The sequence below is a fragment of the Onychostruthus taczanowskii genome, unplaced genomic scaffold, assembly GCF_017590055.1.
Source record: "Onychostruthus taczanowskii isolate IOZ18803 unplaced genomic scaffold, ASM1759005v1 scaffold6, whole genome shotgun sequence".
NCBI lineage: Eukaryota > Metazoa > Chordata > Aves > Passeriformes > Passeridae > Onychostruthus > Onychostruthus taczanowskii.
In genome coordinates, this window is record NW_024503679.1 from 5,231,976 (window position 1) to 5,255,346 (window position 23,371).

A 23,371-nucleotide genomic window follows, 5' to 3' on the forward strand; every position below is an offset into this window, starting at 1 on the left:
TGGGAAAAAAAATCTTAGCAAAAAATGTCTCCCTAGAAAGTCAGTTAAACACAGCATCACAGTCAGTTCAACATCACACGAAATATCTTCCCAGGATGCTCCGAAGTTTTGACTCAGAGCCACACAGTTCATAAAGTATTCCAATGGTGTTGCTTTACACCAGGCTACTTCAATAGACATGGAAATTGCTAATACTGGCAGAGACCACTCAGTGTGGTGAACATTGTATTATTTCTAATACAGTCTAAACTTTAAACTCTCAAAAACTTGGTTTCACATAATCACTCAGAAGCTACTTCCCATTCTACCATTTCAAATAATCTCCTTTTACCCTTTAGGATGGGTAGAGGAAGGAAAGAACACAGAAGGGAGTAACATTTATTATTTCTCTTCTTGTACCATTAGTATCTTTATGTGACATGTTTTAAGACTGAGCTTGTAGAGATATCTCAAAAGACTGGCAGGAAAGCAGAAAGAAAAGAACCTTAAATGGGAGGTAGTTCTATGCATGCAAGCATCATTTGCTGTGTCTTTGCACCATAAATAGTTCTTGCAAGAAATTAGCACCCACGGACTATACACATATCATAGAAGGTGATATATAAGGAATCCCTATAATGAAAATACGAGTTGTCTTACATGTATTGAAAAATACAAGTTTGAATTTAGAAAGAAATCCCTGGTATCAGAAAATACTAATTTGACAATCTCGTATTAAATAAGTGCAATTCCAAGTTTAATATTAACTGAACCTCTCAGGTACTATGGAAAGCCTAATATACTCAAAATACTTATTAGAAACTACACAGAAAACAAGAAGACATTTATGTCTGTACGTCACAGCTCATTTTCTCTAACAAAAATCAACAGATACAATGTATTCCAGTTATTTTGCTGATATGACACTAATTAAATAGCAAAAGAATGATGATAGATATTCACACTATTTTACTTAGAATTATGACCTCGTGATAGCCACTGATTATGGTACTAGTAAAAAACGTTAGTTTGAAATATTTCCTGACTCTACATGTAAATAGGAGGTTTCTGCTCACAGCCCATCCATTTTTGGGTGATGATCTCCCTGGGCATTTCTGAGAGAGCCTCACTTGTTTGTCTTCTCCCTGTGCAGCCTGAGCAGCTCTCTGGAAGCCCTGACATTCTGCCTGGCCGAGGAGCTGCTGGTTTTAGGTCACATGATGTTATTAGTGTCTGCCTTAGTTAACTCCTACAATCAGAAGAATTCCCAGAATACAACAGTTTTCAATCTCTGAAGACAATATAGCTCACTGAACACTATTTTCCTCCCTACAATATAAACAGCATGGCAACCTTGCTGTTCACTCAAATCTGGCTTTTAAAAAAATACGGTTTTTAATTTGTATCCTCCTCAGAGTGCTTTAAATTTAGTAATTGTAGTTTAACACAAATGCTTGCAAGTCAACATTCAAAATGTTTTGGGCAGTGAGTCACCACATAACAAGTTACAACACAAAAACTTAAAAATGCATTTGCCTGGAACATTTAATTTTTACAGTAAGAGGACAAATTCAGATTGAGTTGCATTCCAGAAAGAAGCCAAGCAATTCACCAGCACTTTTCTCTGTAACTGTTTTTACTTTAGGCCCTGATAAGAACACATTAAAAAAGATAAACGTCAAAACAAATAATTTCAGAAAATACCATATAAAACCAAGGGAGAAAGAAACAAACTAGAGGAAGGGTTGTTTGGGTTTTTTTGAATCATTATTACTTACAAGACTGTTATTAAATTACAGTTATCTAGGAAATTCAATTACTGCTGAGTATCCGTTGACATGGCAGTCTTGTACTAACAAAAACATTGCAGAAACCAATATTTTAGAAACTGAAAAACTAAAAAATACAGATTTGTATAACAAAATTAAGCATCATCTTGCCTCTGACTTTTTGTATTATAATTAAACTTCTCTGCGCTAAAGCAACTTTTTCCCACAATACATTCCGACTTCTTAGGAAGGTATATTTAAAATAAAGAGTACACTTACATAATGATCTACTCAATTTAAATTTCTCATGATGCTCAGAGAAATTTAGTTTTGTATCATCTTCCACATACGCAGTATCTCATAATTTTTTTTTTGTGACGTGTCATTTTACTTCAAGGCTCTATTCAGCAGTGAAAGCATTGAAATACAGAGAAACAGTGCTTAAAACCTGCAGCATCACAATCATTGATAATTCACTGAATAATAATTATTCCGTGAAACTGCACTTAATTGCACAGATTGGTACAATGTTAATACAAATAAAATCTATCAGCATTTCATTGTCTCGACTCTTACAGAAGAAGAATTAAATGAAAACCATTTGAAAAATACTGCTTGTTAAAATTAAAACCTGGTAAGACAAATGAGAGAAATCTTTCATTCTCCAAAATGATCTCTTTACCTGGCTGATGCTACTAAATATTAAACGTGTAGCGTAAGCTTTATTACTGCCTAGAATTACTGTAATAAATTTCATGAAAATTGCACAGCTATGTGTTTCAGCTTCTCTGACATTTTAAATATATTTTTGTTAATCTAGCAGAAATCATCTGCTAGACTGTAAAGCCACCCTACATAACACGCAACTGTTAAAATGTAAATTGCCAAACTATTTTTAGCTGCTGCTGAAGGGGGGGAAAAAAAAGGGGAGGGGGGAAAGAAGAATATTCCTGGCCTCGGGAATAATGATTTGAGGCATTGTGTTCATTTTGTTTATCAAGCAGCTATTCAGCCTCTAGTGGGGCCCAAGTGCTTATGCAAGCAAAAGCTTTTAAGAGTGCCTGCAGCTGCAATCCTGGCTTCCAGGTAGGCTGCAGGTTCAGAGCACAGCTGCCCCAGGCTATCCACACTATCTCAGCTCCATCTGGAAGTACTGTTAAAATAGGATTTCAGATCCCGGGTTCTGTCTGTATCATCGTGAGCAGGGGGAGGAAGAAGGGAAAGAGAGGGAGGAGAGAACAGGGGAGATGCGAGGACTAGAAGACACCATCCGTAGTTCAGGCTCAGTACGAAATGAAAAGCTCAGCCCCATTTTGCTCGCGCTGTATTACTGCTCCTGTGCAGTGTGCTCTATTCAGCCTATCCGGCTTTGAGTTATGACTCATCCAAGTGCACCTGCGCCCATGTGTTAAGTACTGCCAAATAAAAGCCCAACATCCATTTACACAACAAAGAGATGCATCCCGCAAGGCAGCGGAGCTTCCCCCTCCCCTCCTGTTTGTTCTGAGCAAGGGAAAAAATAATTCTGTCCTTCACTTCACTGGGGATTTTTCACTTCACGTGGATTTTTAAATGCAGATTCATTTATAAACAATTTTCTTCCTTTTAAGAATAAAGCATATTTAATACCACAAAACACCCCTATAGCATTAGATTATCACAGCCATTAATGATTTTTCCACCAAAACCCTTCCAACCTTTTTTATCAAAGCCCTTTATTCTCGAAGGATAAATTTTCAAGCAAAGAGGGATCAACAAACTAGTTGCTTGAAAGCTTTCCTGATGCTAGGCTGAAGTTAGGAAAGGCTTAATGAAGGCTTTAAAATCCACCAGGACTTCACAATGAACATCTGACTCAGTGATTTATGCATATTAATAACCTCAGTCCTACTGAGGCAAGCTGAGCTGTACATGTCCTCCGAATCTTAATGTCTTCAGCTCCACTGGGATTATTACAAATGTAAATTTCTAAGATTCTCAGCTATTAATCTCTGTCTGTCCTCCTGTTCAGCAACATAATGACTAATTAAACATCAAAAGACCTGTACAGGAGATCTTCTTTGACAGCTCCTGGCCCAGCTCTCTTCCCAAGAGAGGAATTCAAATGACAGGGACAAGTGGGTAGGAGCATATGAGCGAGCTACAAATCACTGCTATGAAATCTAAAAATTCTACATCAAATGTGTATTTAGTCCTGCAGAACCACTCCCAATTACCTAGCCTAGCTGTTCATGTCCAGCAGACAGCCTCCTAGTGCTGAAGTTAAGTAATTTGTATGTATGGCAGGTAAAGAGAATGCTATTTGAGCCAAATTTTTATCACTACAAATAAAAAATGTAGTACTTACAGAAGAAGGCAAACCAGGGGGCACCTTTCTTACTTTCTTTGTCTGTAGAGGATCTGTACAAGAAAAATAGCATTTCATCAAGTATCTACATTACAGGTGAAAAAGAATAAATAGCTACACTGCTCAGTTTTTTCCTTCCATGATGAATGCCTTATTTTGCAATTTCTGGGTTTTTTTTTTTTTTTTTTATTCCCTGGCAAAGAGATTTGTCTTTCACATCAATATAAAAATGTAACATAACCATGTTCTCCAAATACAGCTTCGCTAAATAGTTACTTTAAATTCTTTTCCTAAGGAAAACAGTTATTCCTAAGAACTGTTACTCTGAAGGGTATACTTATGACCTTACACACTTGCTAAGAAACAAATATGGTTTTGAGATATACAAGGAGGAGAATGGGACTTATTAGCAAGAGAAATGTTTTCTCTTCTGCACATCAGAGTAAAGACAGAACTATCCAAAAGGAATTTGACATGATTTATACTCTAAGAATACTAATGTGATGTACATTCTATAGTTTTTAGAGTCCACCAAGGTTGTAAACAGCAAATTTAATGACCTAATTACTTTCCTTGAGTAATAAAGTCAATACATCTCAAATTTGCATGTAAGAGTTGGAGGTATGATACCTGCTTCTTTCTGCCAGTAGGTATTGCATTATAACAGAAGTACTCAGCAATTTCACTACCTAAACCAAGAATCTGAACCAGTTTATTCAGATGCTAATACAATTAATCTGAAAACTCTGCATGCAAATTACAAATCAACTGATTTTTGAAGATGAGTATCTGGCGAGATTACCAGTTCAACAGTTAACCAATAAAGTCTTTAATCAAACCACAAAATTATTATTTTTCTGTTTTCATTCAGAACATTTATGATGATATGACAAGATAAAACTGAGATATCTCCTGGATATCTTTACTCTCATCATTTCCCATAGGGCTCACAAAGAAAAGAAAAGGACTTTTGGAAAACATATTTACATTGGATTCAGAATGTCACCTGGAAGAGAACACTGGTTGGTTTCAATGCAATTTAATATGAAATTTAACAAGAGCTTGTTATAATCCTGGTCAGACAATTCCTTCTCGGGGATAAAATGGGCATAATTTGACTTTGTTAGAAATTCTCAGGCAGCAGATTTGTAGCACTTAACAAGTCCATTAAAAAAAAAATAAAACTCAGACTTTCTCAAGCTTTTGGAAAAGACTTGAGATAAAAGATTACTTCCTCCTCCTGACATTCCCAGAAAAACATTTCCATGAATTTGTAACCACCACCTGCCATATCCCTACAAACCTCAGATTCAATCATGACAGAAAGAGGAATATCACCAGTTTGAACACATTTATACCCCCTGAGTTTCTCTTTCAAAGAAAAATCTAAATATATTCTAAAAACTCCACACTTCACTTCCATTTGTTTCATTTAATAATATCGGGAACTTCCCAAACTCTATTCCTTTGCACAGGACACAAGAATCTCGTTCAGGACCATCTCAGTGACTGCTGCACACCGTGACCTCCCTGCACTCTGGAGCACCCTGTGCCCAGCTCCAACACCCCCCTGCCACTCAAACCCAGAGCAGGTTACTACTGTAAGTAGCTTCTCACTAAAACCAATGCAGTTTGGGCTAAAACAGCAGCAGCAGCTTAAAACACAATTATTTCCTATTGAAGCTCAACCATCCTTTCAAGCTGTAAACAATTCCAATTAACTTTTTTAAGAGTGTTCCTTTTCTGAAACAGGTATGAGGAACTGCTGTGTTTGTTCTGCTATTCTGAGCAACAGGAATACTTACAACAATCTTCATGAAGACAGCCAACCCCCAGTTAAACAGCAGTTGGTTTGACAAGTAAAAAGATCATACAAATATGGTATTTTAGAACACCTACATACACACATACATTAGGAGAAGAGAAAATGGCCTTAAGTTGCACCAAGGGAGATTTAGGTTTGATGTCAGGAAAAATTTGTTCCAGTGCCCAAAGGACTGTTGGGCACTGGAACACACTGCCCAGGAAGTGGTGGACACCATCCCTGAAGGGATTTAAAAGGTGTGTACATGTGACACCTGGGGACATGGGTTAGTGGTGGACTGAGCAGTGCTGGGGTAAAGGTTGGACTCAATTGTTTTAGAGGGCTTTTTCAGATTAAATGATCCTATGATATATAAGATTATATTCTAAAGTAATATTTTCTAATAAAAATATTTTAAAAACAATTCCAAACATGTTCAGGACTATTTTAGTGCCCAAGAAGTTTGCAGTTGTAGTTAATATTAAAGTTACTTCATAAAGCAATTTGCATTTGAAAATTTTATTTTGGGCAAAGTATGGTTGGAGTTACATGGTTCCAACAAACAAGATTTTTACTATGGAATAGAAGTCCTATACACAATGAGGGGCATTAAAGACTCAACTACATAATCAGAGAAACTTTAATGACCTATCATACTAATATCTAAATACATGGCAACTAGAATATAGGATTATATAACTAGAATATAATGGTAAACTAGAATATAAGGTTAGAGTCTCTCTTTTTATACCAGAAAGATTTTTTTAAATTTGCACACCCAATTATTCACAATAGTCTTATAGCAGATCCTGTAGAACAGCTGGCTCATTCTTGATTCTCTGATTCAAGAGAATTAGAAAGCTAAAAAATATTACCACTGTCTATGACCAAGTATGAAAATTCCATTCACCTCAAACTCTCCCCAGATTAAAATACTAATACTGTCACAGGATTATAACAATTTTTAAGCAAGTTCCTGCCTGCATATTTTGCAAGGTAGTTCGATTTTAGGATAAACTACTAGCTTCCAATTGCTAAGATCTTTAAAGGCATGTTGAACCAATTACAATGAACTAGATATTGCCCTGAATAAAGTTACTTTTAGCATATAAAAGGATAATTGTTTCCCCTTTGTGTCCTTCCCCTACTAAATAATGGTAATGACCTCAAGGTCAGGCATTTCCAGGAGTTAATGATGGCACGGGTTAAGGGCACTCAGCTGGTCATCAGCTCCTATCCATCTGTCATTATTGCTTTTGCAATTAAGGGTTTTATTAGAGTTTCTTGTTTGTTTTGTAAGTCAGACTGACCAGTGTTGAATCGAAGCTAGCATCTCAAAGAAAATGTTAATAATTTCAGTTTTTCTCTAACAGCAGTTTGATGCAATTTCACTTGCTCAGCACAGAGCAATCTCCTTTATATTAAATGAACTGTCAAAAAAAAGAGTCTGCAGAGCAGTATCATGAACAAAAGTTTAAATCTGTCTGTATTACTTACCAAGAGCTGATGAGTCATGAAGTGGCCGTCGGCGCTGATTTGTGCCAGAAAATGGGTAGTAGGGTGTTCCAGGCTTTGCAGAGGATGACAGCTGACCTGCACTGCCAAGCCCCATGTCAGACCGAAGCAGACTAGACTGCAAAAGTACACAGAGAAAAGTCAAATTAAGCTCTACAAAAATGCAGCTGTTAATATGCCAGGCTGACAAACTATTAACCACACTTACTGCTCTTAGGATTTATAGGAATTTACTGGGATTTAGTGAAGGTTCTAGAGTTCAAAAAAATGTAGACTTTTTAAAATCAATGTTCAGAGTATGTACTACAGCATAACTCAGAAAGGCAGAGCAAGTTTAGCTGTGAGCCTCCAAAAAGCCATAACCATTTCAGCTGAAAACATCTGAAATAATTAATTCATATTTAAATTTTAAACAAAAATCATAATCCTTTGTTTAGTTTGCAATATAACACCTCTTCTATTACACAATATAAACATAATTGATAAAAACTGCTAAGAGTTTATAGCATGACATTAAGTTTTAGCACGTACTTAGAAATCAAGACTTAGATTACATTCATAAAAACATGGAATAAAATTGTCCAAAAAAAAATCAAATACAGACAAGAGATAACAGAGTAGATTAATGATCAGAACATGAAAAATTTACATTTTAAACAGTTCAAACTAACAAGGTGGCTGAACCCTACCCTTTTTGTTCCTTTCCCATGCAGTAAAAACAAAAACATTCTAAACACTCAACAAGTGCATTGTATATTGTTTGACCTCACGTTATTCGGATTTCCTCTGTAAAACTGAAATTAATGTTGGTGATTTAGAACAACATAGTTATTCCACGGGTGATGTTATGCTTAGCTTTGTTTTAGTCTGAAAATCCTGTCACGGAGGGAAACCCATAGAACTGTCTGTACAGAAAATGTTCTTCATACCAGGTGGTAAAAATTCACCGTGTTTCACTCCTGGCTGGTGCATACAGCATTCCTCATGGAGCAGCATCCACTCCACATTGCACACAGCTAAAGACACACTGCTGTTAATGTCTGCCAGTGGTTTAAGGCCACGTGGAAGCAGCAGCCTCAGAAGCAATTGGAATTCTTCAGCCATGGGCAGTACATGGTGCAGCTTCCCAGACAAGGGGGTGAACACAGCTGGCAGGACAACAGGCATGTTTTGCTTAGACTCATCTGCACTGACATTTCATTGTCAGGTGATGCTAAGACTGCTAACTGAAGTAACTTTTATACCAAAACCCCACCTAATTCCTCCTTCAGCCTCGCTGCTCCCAAGCCAACATTCCTGTTCCATGTCTCCAGGAGAAGCCCTCGTGCCCACGTGGGTTCCGGAGGTTTCCCCAAACCTGCTCATGGGCTGGATGATGGCAGGAATGGCTCCAGTGCTGCTGCCTGCTTGGGATACAGCAGCAGAGGCCACACTCATTGCTCCTGCCTCTCCTCACCTTCCCTTCTGAGGCTCAAATAGCTCATTCATAAATAAATGTATTTTTGGATTATACTAGATCATCAAAACTGATCTGTCTGCTGTGAGATGTGAAAGGTGAGGTTCACCCATACAGCTTGCAGTAAGGTACTAAATTCCTTCTACCTTGCAGTGCACTGGGATTCGCAGAAAATTAAGACTTCAGACAGAGTTACAGAATATATATAAAATAAGCTTTTTTTTCCTGCATTGTATCACCACTGAAATTTCTCCCTTTTCTTGTTTGATGACTAATTTGAGCATGAAAATCTTATATTTTAATTGAATAGAGTGGGATGTGAAAGAATCGCCACATCACAAACTAAAGGAAGGCCCAAAAGCGTTAAGTATTTTATACAGAAGTGTGAAGATCAAAAGTTATTAAAAATGTTACTGCATAGAAATAGCTTCCTCTCAGCTTAACTTCTTCACTGTTATTCTTACAACAGTCTTCGAAACAGAATTCTTAATCTGAAACTCATACTGAAATGAGATAGGGTGGAAAAAGTATATAGCAAATACATGCAGGGGGGAAATCTGCTTGTGGGCTGTTCCAAGGCCTTCTACTTTTTGCTTTGGTCAAATAATAAAGATCTTATTGTTTTGCAGAAAACATGAAAATCAGAATATCTGGCTTACTCAGTACAAATCTGAATTTAGCAAAGATCCTATTCTAAACATTTACTACAGTTTAAGAGGTGAACACTGCACAAGAAACCTGGGCAACGTTTTGTGAAAAGCAGCTCCTCCAAACCAACGCTACCCAGAAGAAGAAATGAAACCAGTCTTAGGCCAACACTTGACCTTCTTGACCAAGAGTACCCAGGACTGAAGGAAAATTTCTTTACATAGTCTGTGGGGAAGGGAGGAAGTATTGTGATAGTTGTCATTTCAAGAGGCTGAGGCGAGGTCCCCCTCCCAGAACGGCAGAAGCGCCGAGGCTGGCAGGGACCTCTGGGGGTCAGCAGCACAGCCCTGCTCGCTCAGAGCAGCTGTCAAACACAATTAGGAACCACGGCCCAGTCACATTAAAGACAGCCCTCCCTGCTACCCCAGCATCTCCCCTGACCACTGGAGGGATTTTGGAAATGCAATGGGATCCATACAGATGCTTCCAAAAAAAAAAAAAGGGCGTGGGAGGATTCCTAGTTTCTCTGTTCCTCTACTCATTAGGAGATGGGAAACGATTTTTTAAAAAAATGAATAAAAAGAACCAACCAGTAAAAACTCTAAAATTCATTTCTACAAAGTCATTCCAAAAGGTATGAGTCTGTGTCTTTTCCAGACTTAACCTCCACCTTTACTTCATGACATCTGCCACTCTTGCTCTTGTCCTAAGTATTCCAGTGTTTGACATTTTCACCAGACCCTGAATTTCAAAGCTGCCTTGCTTCTACAATAAAACAAAGTTAGTGTGTAAGCACTATAGTAGATACTCAAGCTATAGTAAATCTCAAGCTGTGCAACACACTCTGAAGAAGTTTTCTGATCTATACTGTGTTTGGGTAAGCATTTTTTTATTTATAAAAAAAAGGATTTAAAAACCAAAGCAACACAAAACCACAACCCTCTTCTACCATTGGCCCAATCAAATGTAACATCTGTTTAGAATTTTGTAATTGTTCCTCAGTCTTCCAAAAGAAAATAAAAATAGATGTCATTAGTTCAGCTCATTGATTTTTCTGCCTGTTTGAACCAATTGAGAAAAAATATTGATTAGGACTGATCCTTTCCTAAGGGCATCTGATAAAGAAAGGAATACAAAAGTACCACTGAGAATAGCAAAAAAGCTTTGTATTATCAGCATCAAGCTTCTCCTGCCCAAGTGCCTGAGGTCCCTGCACAGAGGCAGATCACTTACACACGTGGTTAGGGGCATTCTCCACAGAGAACCTGCACCCTCACTCTGAACCTCATCTGCCAAGCATGCACCCAATTACCTAAGAATAATCAATGACTGGTTATTCTCCTGAATGCTTGTCCAAGTCCTTGTCAGTATTACCATTGTAAATGAACAGGCATCATTCCTAAAAACTTGCCTCTTTGGATTTTATAATGCAGATATCCAGTTTCAAGATATACAAAAAGTTATTTAAAGCAACGTTTTCTAAGGAACAAGTGTTCAATAACTTTAAAAAAAAAAAAGCTTTTATTACAGTCAACTAAGAACACAGCAAGCCTGATTCAGAAGAGAAAAGAGAAAAGGATGTGAACATGACTGCTTTACTTTTGAGGTTTATCCCTTTTCAGAGAAACCAAGAACAGTTTTGACAGCCTCAGGGGAAATGGCATGGCCTGACCCAAATAGGAAAGGCTTTCACAAGGGCCACTATTTCAACAAATGCTTTAAAGGGGTCACTTTCCTGAAGAGTATTCTCATAAAAATCAAATGCAGGGGAGGTGTCTATTCAAGCACTGCAAGGATGAGGTGCGGGGAAAAGACTCACATCTACATATTGGGGGTGGATTTACACACCTTTCTCACAGGAAACAAGTAGCTTTGCACTGCAGCTGCATTTTTGTGCAGGCAAAGTTTGCTTCCATCCAAACTAACAAGCCAATCAAATATACGCTTATATCAAAATTATAAGCCTGAGATAAAAAGAAGTTCCTCGGTCAACTTATTTCAAAATGGCTTCTTAATTGATCCTTTCAAATAATTTAAGCATAAAAGTAAAAAAGAGTTTGACTAATTCCTAAGTTTTCTTCTCTCCATCCCAGCTGTATGACTCTTCAGGTACAATTTGATGTCAAAACACTGCTCTGCCTTCAATGAGTTTCTAGGACACCAGCCAGCAGAATTCTAATATGTTGGTAAACATTTCTTTGATTTTACTTTGATATTAAAAAGAAAAAAAAAAAAAAAAGTGGATAAGTAAAGGCTACAGATGTCCTTACATAATATTCCTTGCAGCTCTCTAATGTTTAGGCTCTATGCAAACAGGAAAGTCAAGCTGTTCTGAAAAGCACACAAACAGTTTTAACAAACACACTCCATACACTACCTACATACAGTATTACTTATTCAAAAGTGTATTTGCCATAGGCAGGTAGCCTTGTGCTTCTTGGTCTAAATCTTGTTCACATTCTTTTCTTAAATACAAACATTGGCAAACATTTTTAAGAATGCAAATTTTCCCAGCATAGCCATAGCCAAACGATGCAATAGTTTCATCCAAATACAACTGTGTGCCTTTACATTATTCATTATTTTCTATCAAAAGAATAATATGGTTGAGAATAAAAGCATTAGCCCATTATATGCAACTGATTATGACAGGCCTATTATGCTGGCATAATAAGGCAGTCTGCTTTGGCAGTGAAATGAGAGCTGCAACTCACCAACTGCAAACTTAGATCTTGAAAACCTCCCCAACAGTCAACGAGATTCAACTAGATTTAATTTTTCCTATTTTTTTGCATTAGCTTCCTTTTCATAAAATTTATGCTTTCAATCCTAGCAGTCAGGCTGTACCTATTTAAAGGATGAAAACTGCCTAGAGGTGAAAAAAAAAAAAAAAAGGTACTTGAGTTCTAGTTAAAAATTGTAAGGTTAAGTACTTTATTTTTACAAAATAATGTAATGCAACACCATTCATCTCAATCAAATCCCTCCATTATCCCGCCACAGTCACTGACAAACTCACTTGGCATCTCTCTATTTCTCAGAATTACACAGAGCAGATGGCAAGTGCATTCCTTGCCTTACTGTAAACTTGAAATGTTGCCCTGGGTAGAGCACAAGTTTCATGTGCATGTCCTTTTTACTCAGTGAGCTATTTGGATGACTTACAGCATGGATATAGTGTGTCTCCGTATTGCATGTCTTCCCTTATAGATAAACCTGACAATTTGCATAAACTGCCTTAAAAGAACATAACAAAACAGAAAAGTCAAACTCTGGTAAACTTGCAAAATCCCCCAGCAAAGTTGTATATTTTGTTATGGTGTTTTCAAAGGAAAACCCAGCACAACACTACAACATTAACTAACAATTGCTCTGAAACCCTAGTCCAGTAGAGAGATTAGGGCTGCAAAAAGACCATTCACTTGAGTTCCACGTCATGCAGGTCAAGCCAAAAATATAACTAAGATATAAAGGCTTGAATTTCACTTTACTCAAGTCTCCAGTCTCTGGAAACTGTAATGAATATGCACTCCAAAATAGGAGCTGAATTTGGAAAAAACACTGACATATGATGTAAATTCATTTTAAATTTAAATTTTAGAGATATGTTTGCAATTATCAGCATGTTGTTAAAGAATCTCATCCTGAGAATATCATCAAATAGTAATGTGAAATACAGTGTTACCATTTTGAGAACAAAGGGACTCTGAATGAGTAATCAATAGCAACTGGCAGAAAATGAGGCATTAATTATGATCCTCTCTAGTGTTTTGTCTCAAACAACATTTCATTAAATATATTGTGCTAACCTGTACATCTTCAAGCCATTACCAATAGATTTGATCAGATACATTTTTGGTCTGTATCAGGAGGAGGAAAATATCAGAATTAGAAAACCAAAACAACATCTAAAGTGTTATATGATAACTTGAGCTTTTTTTCTTGATCAATTTAAAGGAAATCAGGGGTTGCCAATAAAACAACTCAAGAGAGGATCCTCTAACAACATGTTGATAATTGCAAACATATTCCTCATTTAAAAAAAATACTTAGGTCTTATAATCTCAGTGTAGTCTCTTGAAAATTTAATTATCATCTCCTATACCTAAAGTATCATGCAGGTTTGAGAAGATAATGACAGTCATCCATCAACAGCATCCTGCCAGTGTAATCAGGCTAATCTTGCTCACTGGATTTAAAACCAGCTACCTAGGGTACTAAATACTGAAGTGATGCAACATCATAAACAAAATTACATTTAGCTTTACTGTCTTTCCAATAATAGTAACACCAGTGAAGATCAGGTTATCAATATATTCTCTTTTTATGCCAAAGCTTTTACAGATCACCAAGAGCTGGTTATTCATGTGTGCACCTAAGCAGAGGCTGCTGCTACTGTGGCAAATTCTGTTCATGTGTAAATATACTGGGACTGAGCACAGGGGCAGAGGAGAGAGAAGAAAGGAGTTTATTCAGAATCACATATATGGCGTTTTTTTAGCAGTGAGGAGAGCAAAGATTAAATGCAAAGGGAAGAAATAATTTTGTGGTTTTTGCATCTAAATGTCTTTAAAGACCCTGACTAACACAAATATTTTGAAGAGTCCCTCTCTTCTCTTTCGCAATATTGTTTTCCCTGCACTGATGCTGCATATTGGCAAGACTACAAATTCAGTTTTACGCTTCTAAAGCAGCACCCTGCTGATGTTGTGTCCAATCCCGGAGGTTATGCTGCCTCAGCTTGTCTTCCTTCATCCCCCCGGGCAAGGTATTTTTGCCTTGCTGACTGAATTCTAGGAAGGCATTACTAAGCATTGTGATTACAGGTCAGGCACCCCTCCCTTTGCCTTTGAATCTTTTTGCTACGTTATGAAAACAGTAATTTGAACAGCTCCCTTTCTGTGATTATACAAAAGCCGTTTTCTGGAAAATTCTAAAATTTTACAAGAGAAGTTGCTGAGTGGTTATTCATCTATTTTTTAATTTTTATGGTACCACCCTCCTTGCTTTCCTTTATGATTACAAGATACTAGCATGAGGAGTCAATATTATAATAAAGGATTTTATTTCGGAGTCTTATTTACAGAAGTTAGACTATAAAGGATATTATAAAACTCCAAGTATCTTTGCATCTGCTCCTTAGTTCTCAAACTATCCTCTGCATCTTCAGCAAAATTATTTTAAAATACTTCAGACCATTACTAGATCATTTCATGTATATAATATGGAAGCTGTACATCTCCTCTCCCACACAACCAAGAGAAAAATCTCTCTTGCTCCAAGAACCAAGTCAGAAAATTATTAACACGATGAGGGTACGTTACTAAAGCAACCAGTTAATTGTTAAGACTTAACATGGAGAACCCATATATTCTCACATATAATCAAGGCAGAGCTCAGCTCAATACTAGGATGCTAGGAAATGGCCAAGAGATATCTTAGGCTACAATCCTCTCTCCTGAATAAATGTTATCCTTCTCTCCCTGCTCCTCAAAAACCTGTGCCAGCAGGAGCACCAGTGTCTGGAAAAGCACTCCAGAACACAGCTGAAACCAAAACAAGTTGGATGGTTTAGTTCCATGAAGGAGGAATGGAAATGACAAATCTTGTGCTCCTTCCCAGCACTGCCTGAGTGCCCAGGCTCTGCTCCACACCCAGCCCAGGAAGCAGTGCTCAGTAACAGGCTGCCTACACCACTCAACTCCCCCTCCCCAGTCCTACTCAGGGCCTCTGCTCTCCTTGACACCAGTTAGTTGTGCATATGTGAAGCCGGGGAAGGGACTTTCTCTACCTATTAATTCAAAAAGGAAGGTAAATGGAGGCTTAACATACTAGAGTAATTACAGACAAAAGGAATGCACACTTCAAGAAAATCCAAAGGGCAATCCAGCTCATTCAGATAAGCAGGCATGGCTGGGAGTACAGAGCTGAGCTAGTATTTTCCCCATCCTCCACTAATACCATAAATTTGTAACTGAGAACCACCCAGCTCTGAGGCAGTGCTAGACACAAATAGCAATTCACCAAAGAAGTTTTACCTGCACTCTGTGTTGTAGCATTATTTTTCCCTCCTTATGTAGCAATATGCAAGATAATATGTATATCAGTTTACAGAATAACCATAACCTTAAATACAATCAAAAATAAACATAAAAAGAAAGGTGGCAAGGAAATTTGCCAATCCTAAAGAGTGTGAGAAAGAGAAGGGCAAAGACAAGAAACTGTTTGCTTGGTAAAGGCATTGAAAATTATTCCTTACAGAGCTGCTCCCCCTTTATAAATAGCATCCCTCCTCCAACTATAACAAATTCCTAACACCTGCTACCCACTTCATTCCAGGGGGAATGTCTTCCCTGATTAACTTCAGGTGGTCACCTCCAGCGCTGGAAAAAGAAATCTAGCCTGTGCCCCATACATTTTTACTTTCTAAAACGGTTCTGCAGACTCCTTATCTGCTGAGTGACAGGAGATATTTTCCCAATAGCATAAGTAATTCACTTCTAATAAATCATGATGAAAAGAAAGTTAATATTGCTTGATTCTACTTGAGAAGTAAAATAAAGCAAAATAAACTAAAGTTCAGGCATTCCATCTGCCCTTAAACTATATATCCTTCTCCCCATCCCAATCTTTCAGGATGGTATCAGCTGGCAGAATCCAGAGTCACTGCTTCAGTTAACATTGTGTCAGCCTTTCCTTCAGCAGCTGCATTTCTTAGAGATTGATAGCTCAGCTGTAAAAATCTGCTTCAGGGAGACACCTGATATCAAAAGTGTCAGAGAAGGGGAGATTAAAAAGAGAGAATTTACAAAATAAAACCAGTTTTTCAGCTTTAAAGTTATATTGGTATTAAAATCCCCACACATGTACAAGTCTTAAATTTTTTTTTTATACTTCCATAACTCAGTATTACTTGGATTTAAGGAGACATCGTGTTTTCTGTACTGCTTCTAAAACTATGTAAGGAAGGAACAAAAGCAACTGGTGCCACTGTAGCCTTTCTAGGGCCCCACTCATCAGAAAGGTGCTGAAAACGATGTAATTTTCTGCCTCATTGGAAAGATCCATCGAAAGCATCCTCAGACATACACCAGCAGTGAGGAGGGAGAGCTTGCTGGTTGTTTAATGGATGCTGGTTGGCAGAAACCCTGGCAAAGCATCCTAGGAGCAGTGGCAGTGCCAGGCTGCCACGCTGCTCCTCAGGAGCACACCTGCAGCCCGAGCAGGATTTAATTGTGCGCCTTCGCACCCACCTGAACAGCAACCACCGGGAAAACACCATGTGCCCAGCGACCTTGTTCTAGTCTAACTCTCGCATTTTAAGGAACATCTCAGCTGTCAAATGCCACTAAAATCCTGCTCTACCCCACTATTCACAATCACTCATTTCTTTCACTGTTGTCACTTCTGAGTTTTTTGTACAAAACTTGTATTTCCAATTCCATTTTTCAGATTCTTCTCTACTTTTCCATTTTTGTCAGTAAATCTCATTTCTGCTTCCCACATACATTTGCACATTTTATCACCTAACATTCACATTTTTGTCTGTATGCTTAATGTTACAGCTGTTTAATGTTACCTGACGCTTTATTAAAATCAATCTTCTCCATTACACCAAATATACATCTTACTTATATAATTTATACAACTGTACAAATTAAAATTATAACACTAATTTATAGAATTGTTTTATATATAAATTCATATTTCTTTTAGCAAAATAAATTTAATACAAATTTATTAATTTGTTGTTAAATATAATTTATTAATATTAGTTAATATGTTTAGGAACATATTAAAAATACATTTAAGTTGGTGCTATTTTCTGGTATCTATACTCTTGTTTTAACTTTTGCTTGCTCGATCCTCACCACCCAGCCAGTAATACAAAAATGTTGCCATTTTTGCTTATGCACAATACGAATGAGCTTTTATGTTCTCCCAAGACAGCTCAAATTTCTGGAGCTGCACCCTCATTACACTTCCTCAGCTATTAGAGAGTGAGCTCTGAGATAACTACTTGCCCCAACAGTGCAGGATTGCTCTTTAGGTTTGAATTCTGCTCAAGCTGCTTTAAAGTCTCTTTAAATTTTAAAGAGGCAAATTACTGACTATGCAAAGACAAAGTAACATGCACTTGCAGTCATTTCTTTTGCTGAAGTGATCATCTGTTAAATTGCCCAAGAAATTGATGCTAAAGGCATTTTTTGGGTTTATTTCAAAAGTTCTTATAGTGTTTGTTAAGAAACAATTTTTTACACAAAAATAAAACAAACTTTTTAGTCCGTTAAGGACGTAACAGCTAACAAACACAGCTAACAAATGCTGCCATTTTGTTCTTTAACAAATAGCTGCATTTGCAGGCAACAAGATGCAAACCTTTAAAGTTCCATGTTAAACTGTGAAGAAAGGAGAAATTGGTAAATTCTGAAAAGTTGTCTGAAATCATGTCTTAATATGTTTACTTGAACTATATCCCCATAAGGAGCACTAAGTGTGGTGCTAATGTGCACAAAATGTTACTGAGATACTGCAAAATTCAGGCTAATTTAATAAAGCCTGATGTGCCTTACATCATGTTGCAATGATGCAATAATATGCTGCTAAATGAGTCACCTCACATTAGCTTCATGGCAACAGCAGAGCTGATGGCTATTGAAGGGAAAATGGGGTAGAAATATTACTGCAAATATTGATGGACCAGCTTTCAATTGGATTTTTTTCATCCAAGAGAAACCTGCCTTATTTATTCTGTATTACCAGCATACACAAAACCTATATAATAACAGCAGCAAAAATGAGTTAGAAATCCATCTGCCACTAAATAAAATACATGTAGTGTACACAGTATCATATAGATCATCCCTATGCTGTCTGTGTAGTGCTATACATTTCATGCAATATGTATATACATAATGTACTAGTGTATATTTTATAAATGATTTTATATATATATATGATTGTACATAGTCTAAGTGAAATGTAATTACTAAATTCAATCCATAGCTCCTTCCAGCACTCACATACTCCACAGTTTTACCAGCAGCAGTTTTTTCTAAATGGGTTTTACAAGTTTTTAAGAGTCCCATCATCATGTAGACCATCGAGATTAATGAGTAACAAAAATGGAGTAAATTAAGATACAACTCTTTATAAAAGGCTGCACTTTAAACCATAAGTGCTGGATGCCTCTTCAGTTCCTGCCCCGCATCCATTACATTCAGCACTTGATTCCACTCCTTTCCCACACACAGGATAGAGTGCAGACTTCAAATTATTATGAAGGGAGGAAAAATGTGTTATCTCCACATGTCAAAAAATCCATCATATCTATTTTTCATGCATGATTGTTAGAATGAAAATAGAACATTAAAGGGGATAGTCACCAACAATTTACTCTGCTGAGCCTAGTGATGCCAGTGGGGAGAGCCTGTGCCAGGCAATGAGAACAGGCACCGTGAGGCTGAAGGAGCATCCCCCCACCAATCACCCAGGGCACTCTCAGGCTCCTGGGGATAAAGTCACCTTCTGGGAAGACCCACACAAACAATTAGAAGAATTAGTCTAACAGCTCCACATGTACTGCACATTTATCTCAATTTCACTTTAAAAATAGTGCAGACCCCTGGCTTTCTTTGAGCTCAGACCTGTCAAACCAATGTGCAGTGACAGCTGGGGACCTTTCTGATGATATTGGAAATGGGAGTAGTGAATTCAATATCTTAAGTCTAATCTTGTTTCTTTCACATAAGCTACTGTCTTCACTACAAAATCACACAAATGTGAAGAAAACCCTTTTTATCACAAGAAGCTTTCTGAAAATTTAACCTTTACTTGATTTATAATTTGTGAAAAGTTGCCATTCCCAAAACTGCAGTTATATGGTCAACAAGAATGGTGGAGCTCCCCACAAAAATCACAAACCACCACCCTCCCTTCAATTCAAAGACACAAAAAGAGACTTTGTGTCAAGTAGTGTAGCACTGCATTTCATTCCAACAGCTAAATAGAGTTTTCAGTATTTCTTCTAAAAGCTGTCCATTCTTCCTCCAGGTAAAAATTTTTTGACATTCATCTAAATCAGCTCTGCATAAGCCTTAATTTGTCATCTTACCCATCCACTTAGGAGTCTGTATACTTTTGGATGCTCCTTTTTGGCTTGTTTAAAACACACGATGAAGACAAAACCTGAGAACCTGCACTTCTTGCTAATAAAATATTCGTAAATTAGCCATATTTACACTCTTGTGACTAAATGTTACAGCTGAATCAGATTCTATTACCTAAGTCACTCAGGTTCCTAAGCTACATTGAAAATCAATCACACTTCAACTCCTACAGCCTAAATATAAAGCCTGTAGGTAGCAACCAGTTCTTACAAATCACTGCTTAGATTATTTTCAGTAAAAGGTGAGAATGATACTAAGACTCTGAAACATTGAAGTTTACAGTAAAATCTTGAAAATTTTCATTGCAGCCTTCTATAAACTCAGAAAGTAAAAATTAAAACTCCTCACACTTCCATACTAGGTTATTAATACCTTTTACACCAGTAACATAAGGAAAGGAGGTAGGAGAAGGACAGATTCAACAGTATTTGGAGAAGTTAGATATTTTCAATTCATCTATACCCAATAACAAACTCCAGAGACTGACTAGCTCTTGCCATTTTACCATTTCTGAAACCTTAGCCGCTGTCCTTGAAGAACTCATGGTTCAGAGCAGAGACCAGAAAAGAGTGGGGTTGGTTGGTTTCAGAGAGGAAGAAAAGTAGTGCCTTGTAATTCTACATCAACCTGCATTTCCTTTTTTTTTTTTTTAATAATACTGGAAGAAATAGACTGCAAATGTCAGAAGATAATGAAGACATGGTACTGGTTCAGTTGGAATACCCTACATAAAAATTAATTTCCTTCTCAGATTGCATAATAGATATTTTAATAAGGTTTTTTCGACTTCCACATTTCACAGGTGAACTAAGGAACCAAGGACAACTAAAAGTAGTGCTGAATACAGAGAGAAGCTGATAAAAAACAGCTAAGAGTTTATGATCAACAGTGGGTGAATGTATTAACTGAGACTTTGCAGGCGTCTGTTTTGGGCATCATTCCACCTCTTAATTAGTGAGTTGGATGAAAAATGAAGACTACATTTACTAAACTAACAAAGCAAATAACCCATAAGGATCTGCACAAACGCAGTGCAAGCCTGGAATTCAAAACTGCACTGACAAATTTAGAGATGGTAGAAGCAATATGTTAAAAAGGTAAATACATTTTTGTACATGGAACCTGTAAACTGAAAAACACAGGGTGAGGAATAGCAAGCTAATTTCCCATTACCGTAAAAAGGTATTGGGAAATTTTAGATCGCCACGACTCAAATATGTATCAGAAACTGGATATTTGTTAGAAAAATAGGCAAGTACTACCCAGCAAAGCACTCACAGTACTGTGTGAAAGATGGAGGAAATTTCTTTTTGCCATGGTGGTAAGGCCCTAGGTGAGGTACTTGACCTCATTTAAAGCACTGGAATTTCCTAGAGTTGTGAACCGACTGGAGAACATGCAGAGCATAAGCTTTTCTACCATATTTCAGTCTGAGATAGATCCTGTTACATAGCCACTGTTAAAATATACCTGCACTCTACACTCCCAGGTCAAAATTAACTCCAGTTATAGCTTATCTTTTCTAGGGACTCCTTATCATCTTCATCTAATGGTTTTTCCAGCCCCTACAGACTTAAAGGAGAGTAGATCCATGTCCACTGTCTCTAAGACAAGAGTTAGCTACTTCAATTACAATGATGTTTAGATAAGGGACCAGGGAAACTTTCTTAGTAGTTGAAAACAAAACCCAGGGTGGTCATGCAGCCTCTTCCATCTCTAGACTTTTTTGACAACTGACCACACGAAGCCTCTGTCAGGGGCAAGGCATCTGATTCTTCATTTAGATTGCAATGACCTCTCCTCATCACTTTGGACCTTCTCTATGACAGATTTCAAACACTGCAGCTGCAATGAGAGCTGTATTTCAAGCACTACCATGCATTCAAACAAACAAAGCAAAAAGATTCAGAAATCCTAGCACAGTCCAACTTAAATGAATTCAAATGCTTTCAGATTTACCTGACAAAAGACCAAAATAAAGTACAAACTGTAACTTATCACATGCATTTAAATGGAATTAAAATTTAACTGAAAGTTAAGTCTTTGTTAATTTTTTATTTTCCTTAATATCTAACTAATACAGATTTACCTACAGTAATATTTTCCCCACATACTAAAAATTTTAAGGGGAAAGAAACTAAGGGAGATTAAATAGTCAGAAGCTTATCAAAGGGACACACAGAACGAAAAGTGATGTTAATAGAAACAAATGTATAAGATTGTAGGGTTAAACAGATATATGCAAAAAATTATTATTAAACTGTACTAGATAGAAAAAATCCTAAATATACAGAGATATAAAATTATTTTCCTCACTGAGAAACTGAACAACAGAAATTATACTCATTACTGCAAAGCAGAAAGGAATTTTATGCAAAGTTCACATAAAACCATTTTCCAATACAAAGCATTAATTTAATGAAAGAGTAATGTGGATATTAATTTGATTCCAAACCAATGTCAAATTTAAGTTATTATATTTAAATACAGAACATACAGAGTTATTTCAACAATAGTAACTACACTAATACAATGTTTTACTGTCTAGAGTGGCAATAATGTGAAGCCCATAACTCTCAGGTAAAGAGCTATACTGCTTTTGGGGAGAATGTTGCTGAAAGCTCACCCATACAGCTACAAATGGGTCTTTGTTTGCCACATCTGCGTTGCAGAGAAGTAGTAAAGGCTGTGAGAATGATCCTTTCTTAATAGGGGAAGCATTGCCACATGGTGCTGCCCATTCACACTTCCCAAGCTACTAGTTAAACACTGAAAACGAAGATGTCAAACTCATATGCTAGATGCTATCCTCCAGAAGAAAGATACTTCTGAAAATATCAGTTTAAAGGAAATAGTCAACCTACAGTAAAATTAAAAAATTCTTCCTCTTTGAGAAAACAAACATAAATTAATTTCTTAGAATTATAAACGTATTAGTTATTTAAATCTTTATCAACAGACACTGAATGTAATCACATGTTAATTATACTTTTTAAACAGTCAAACTTCCTGTGCATTCAAAACAAACTTTTAAACAATGATCAAAGTATTCTTAATCTGGCTCATTAGAAATAACATGAAGAAAATAATCACTGTAAAATGAAGAAACTCTATACTTACTTGACAGCCAGATAAGCCTGTATCTCTACCATACAGTGGAAATGGACCTCTGTCAGAGGTTTTTCCTATAAAAGAAAGAAATTTAAAATTAGGTTATTTTTAAAATCCCCTAGACATCCACATCAGTTGTCCTTTTATGCAATTCAGAAAACCTATTAGCATCACAATACCTTTACAAACATTAAGTTGCATGAATAAAATCAGGTTTTTATATATGTGTTTAACATGCTCAAACAACAGTACAGTAATAGATGACATATTTACCTAATTAAATTCCTTCTGTAACCAGTCAGATACTATAAAATATTCCTATTCAGTGTGTTTAAATACAAAAGGCTAAAGTCCATTTTTATTTCCATTGTTAACAAGCAAAGATAGAGACAATTTTAGACATTTCTCCTTCCTACAGGAAAGTAACACTTAGCTGGTATCCATCTTAGACAATGAATATACTGAGCAATAAAATGAAACCACATGAAAAGCAAACAAAAACTTCATTCAAAACACTAAAACTCACACCACCCTTAAACCACGGCTGATTCATTCAGCTCTTGACACTCACCC

At 36.8% G+C, this 23,371-nt stretch overlaps 1 protein-coding gene across 6 annotated transcripts in view; it reads right to left on the minus strand.

The window, feature by feature from the left end:
- The window catches only part of TCF12 (transcription factor 12), a 160,757-nt gene that overhangs the window by 47,036 nt on the left and 90,350 nt on the right, over nucleotides 1-23,371 (minus strand). For all 6 annotated transcript variants that reach the window (XM_041418418.1, XM_041418417.1, XM_041418416.1 and 3 more), the window contains exons 7-9: nucleotides 22,808-22,872; nucleotides 7,397-7,532; nucleotides 4,096-4,148 (exon numbers count right to left, since the gene is read on the minus strand). In XM_041418418.1, the coding sequence (XP_041274352.1) occupies nucleotides 4,096-4,148; nucleotides 7,397-7,532; nucleotides 22,808-22,872 (254 nt within the window). The remainder of the gene's footprint in view (nucleotides 1-4,095; nucleotides 4,149-7,396; nucleotides 7,533-22,807; nucleotides 22,873-23,371) is intronic.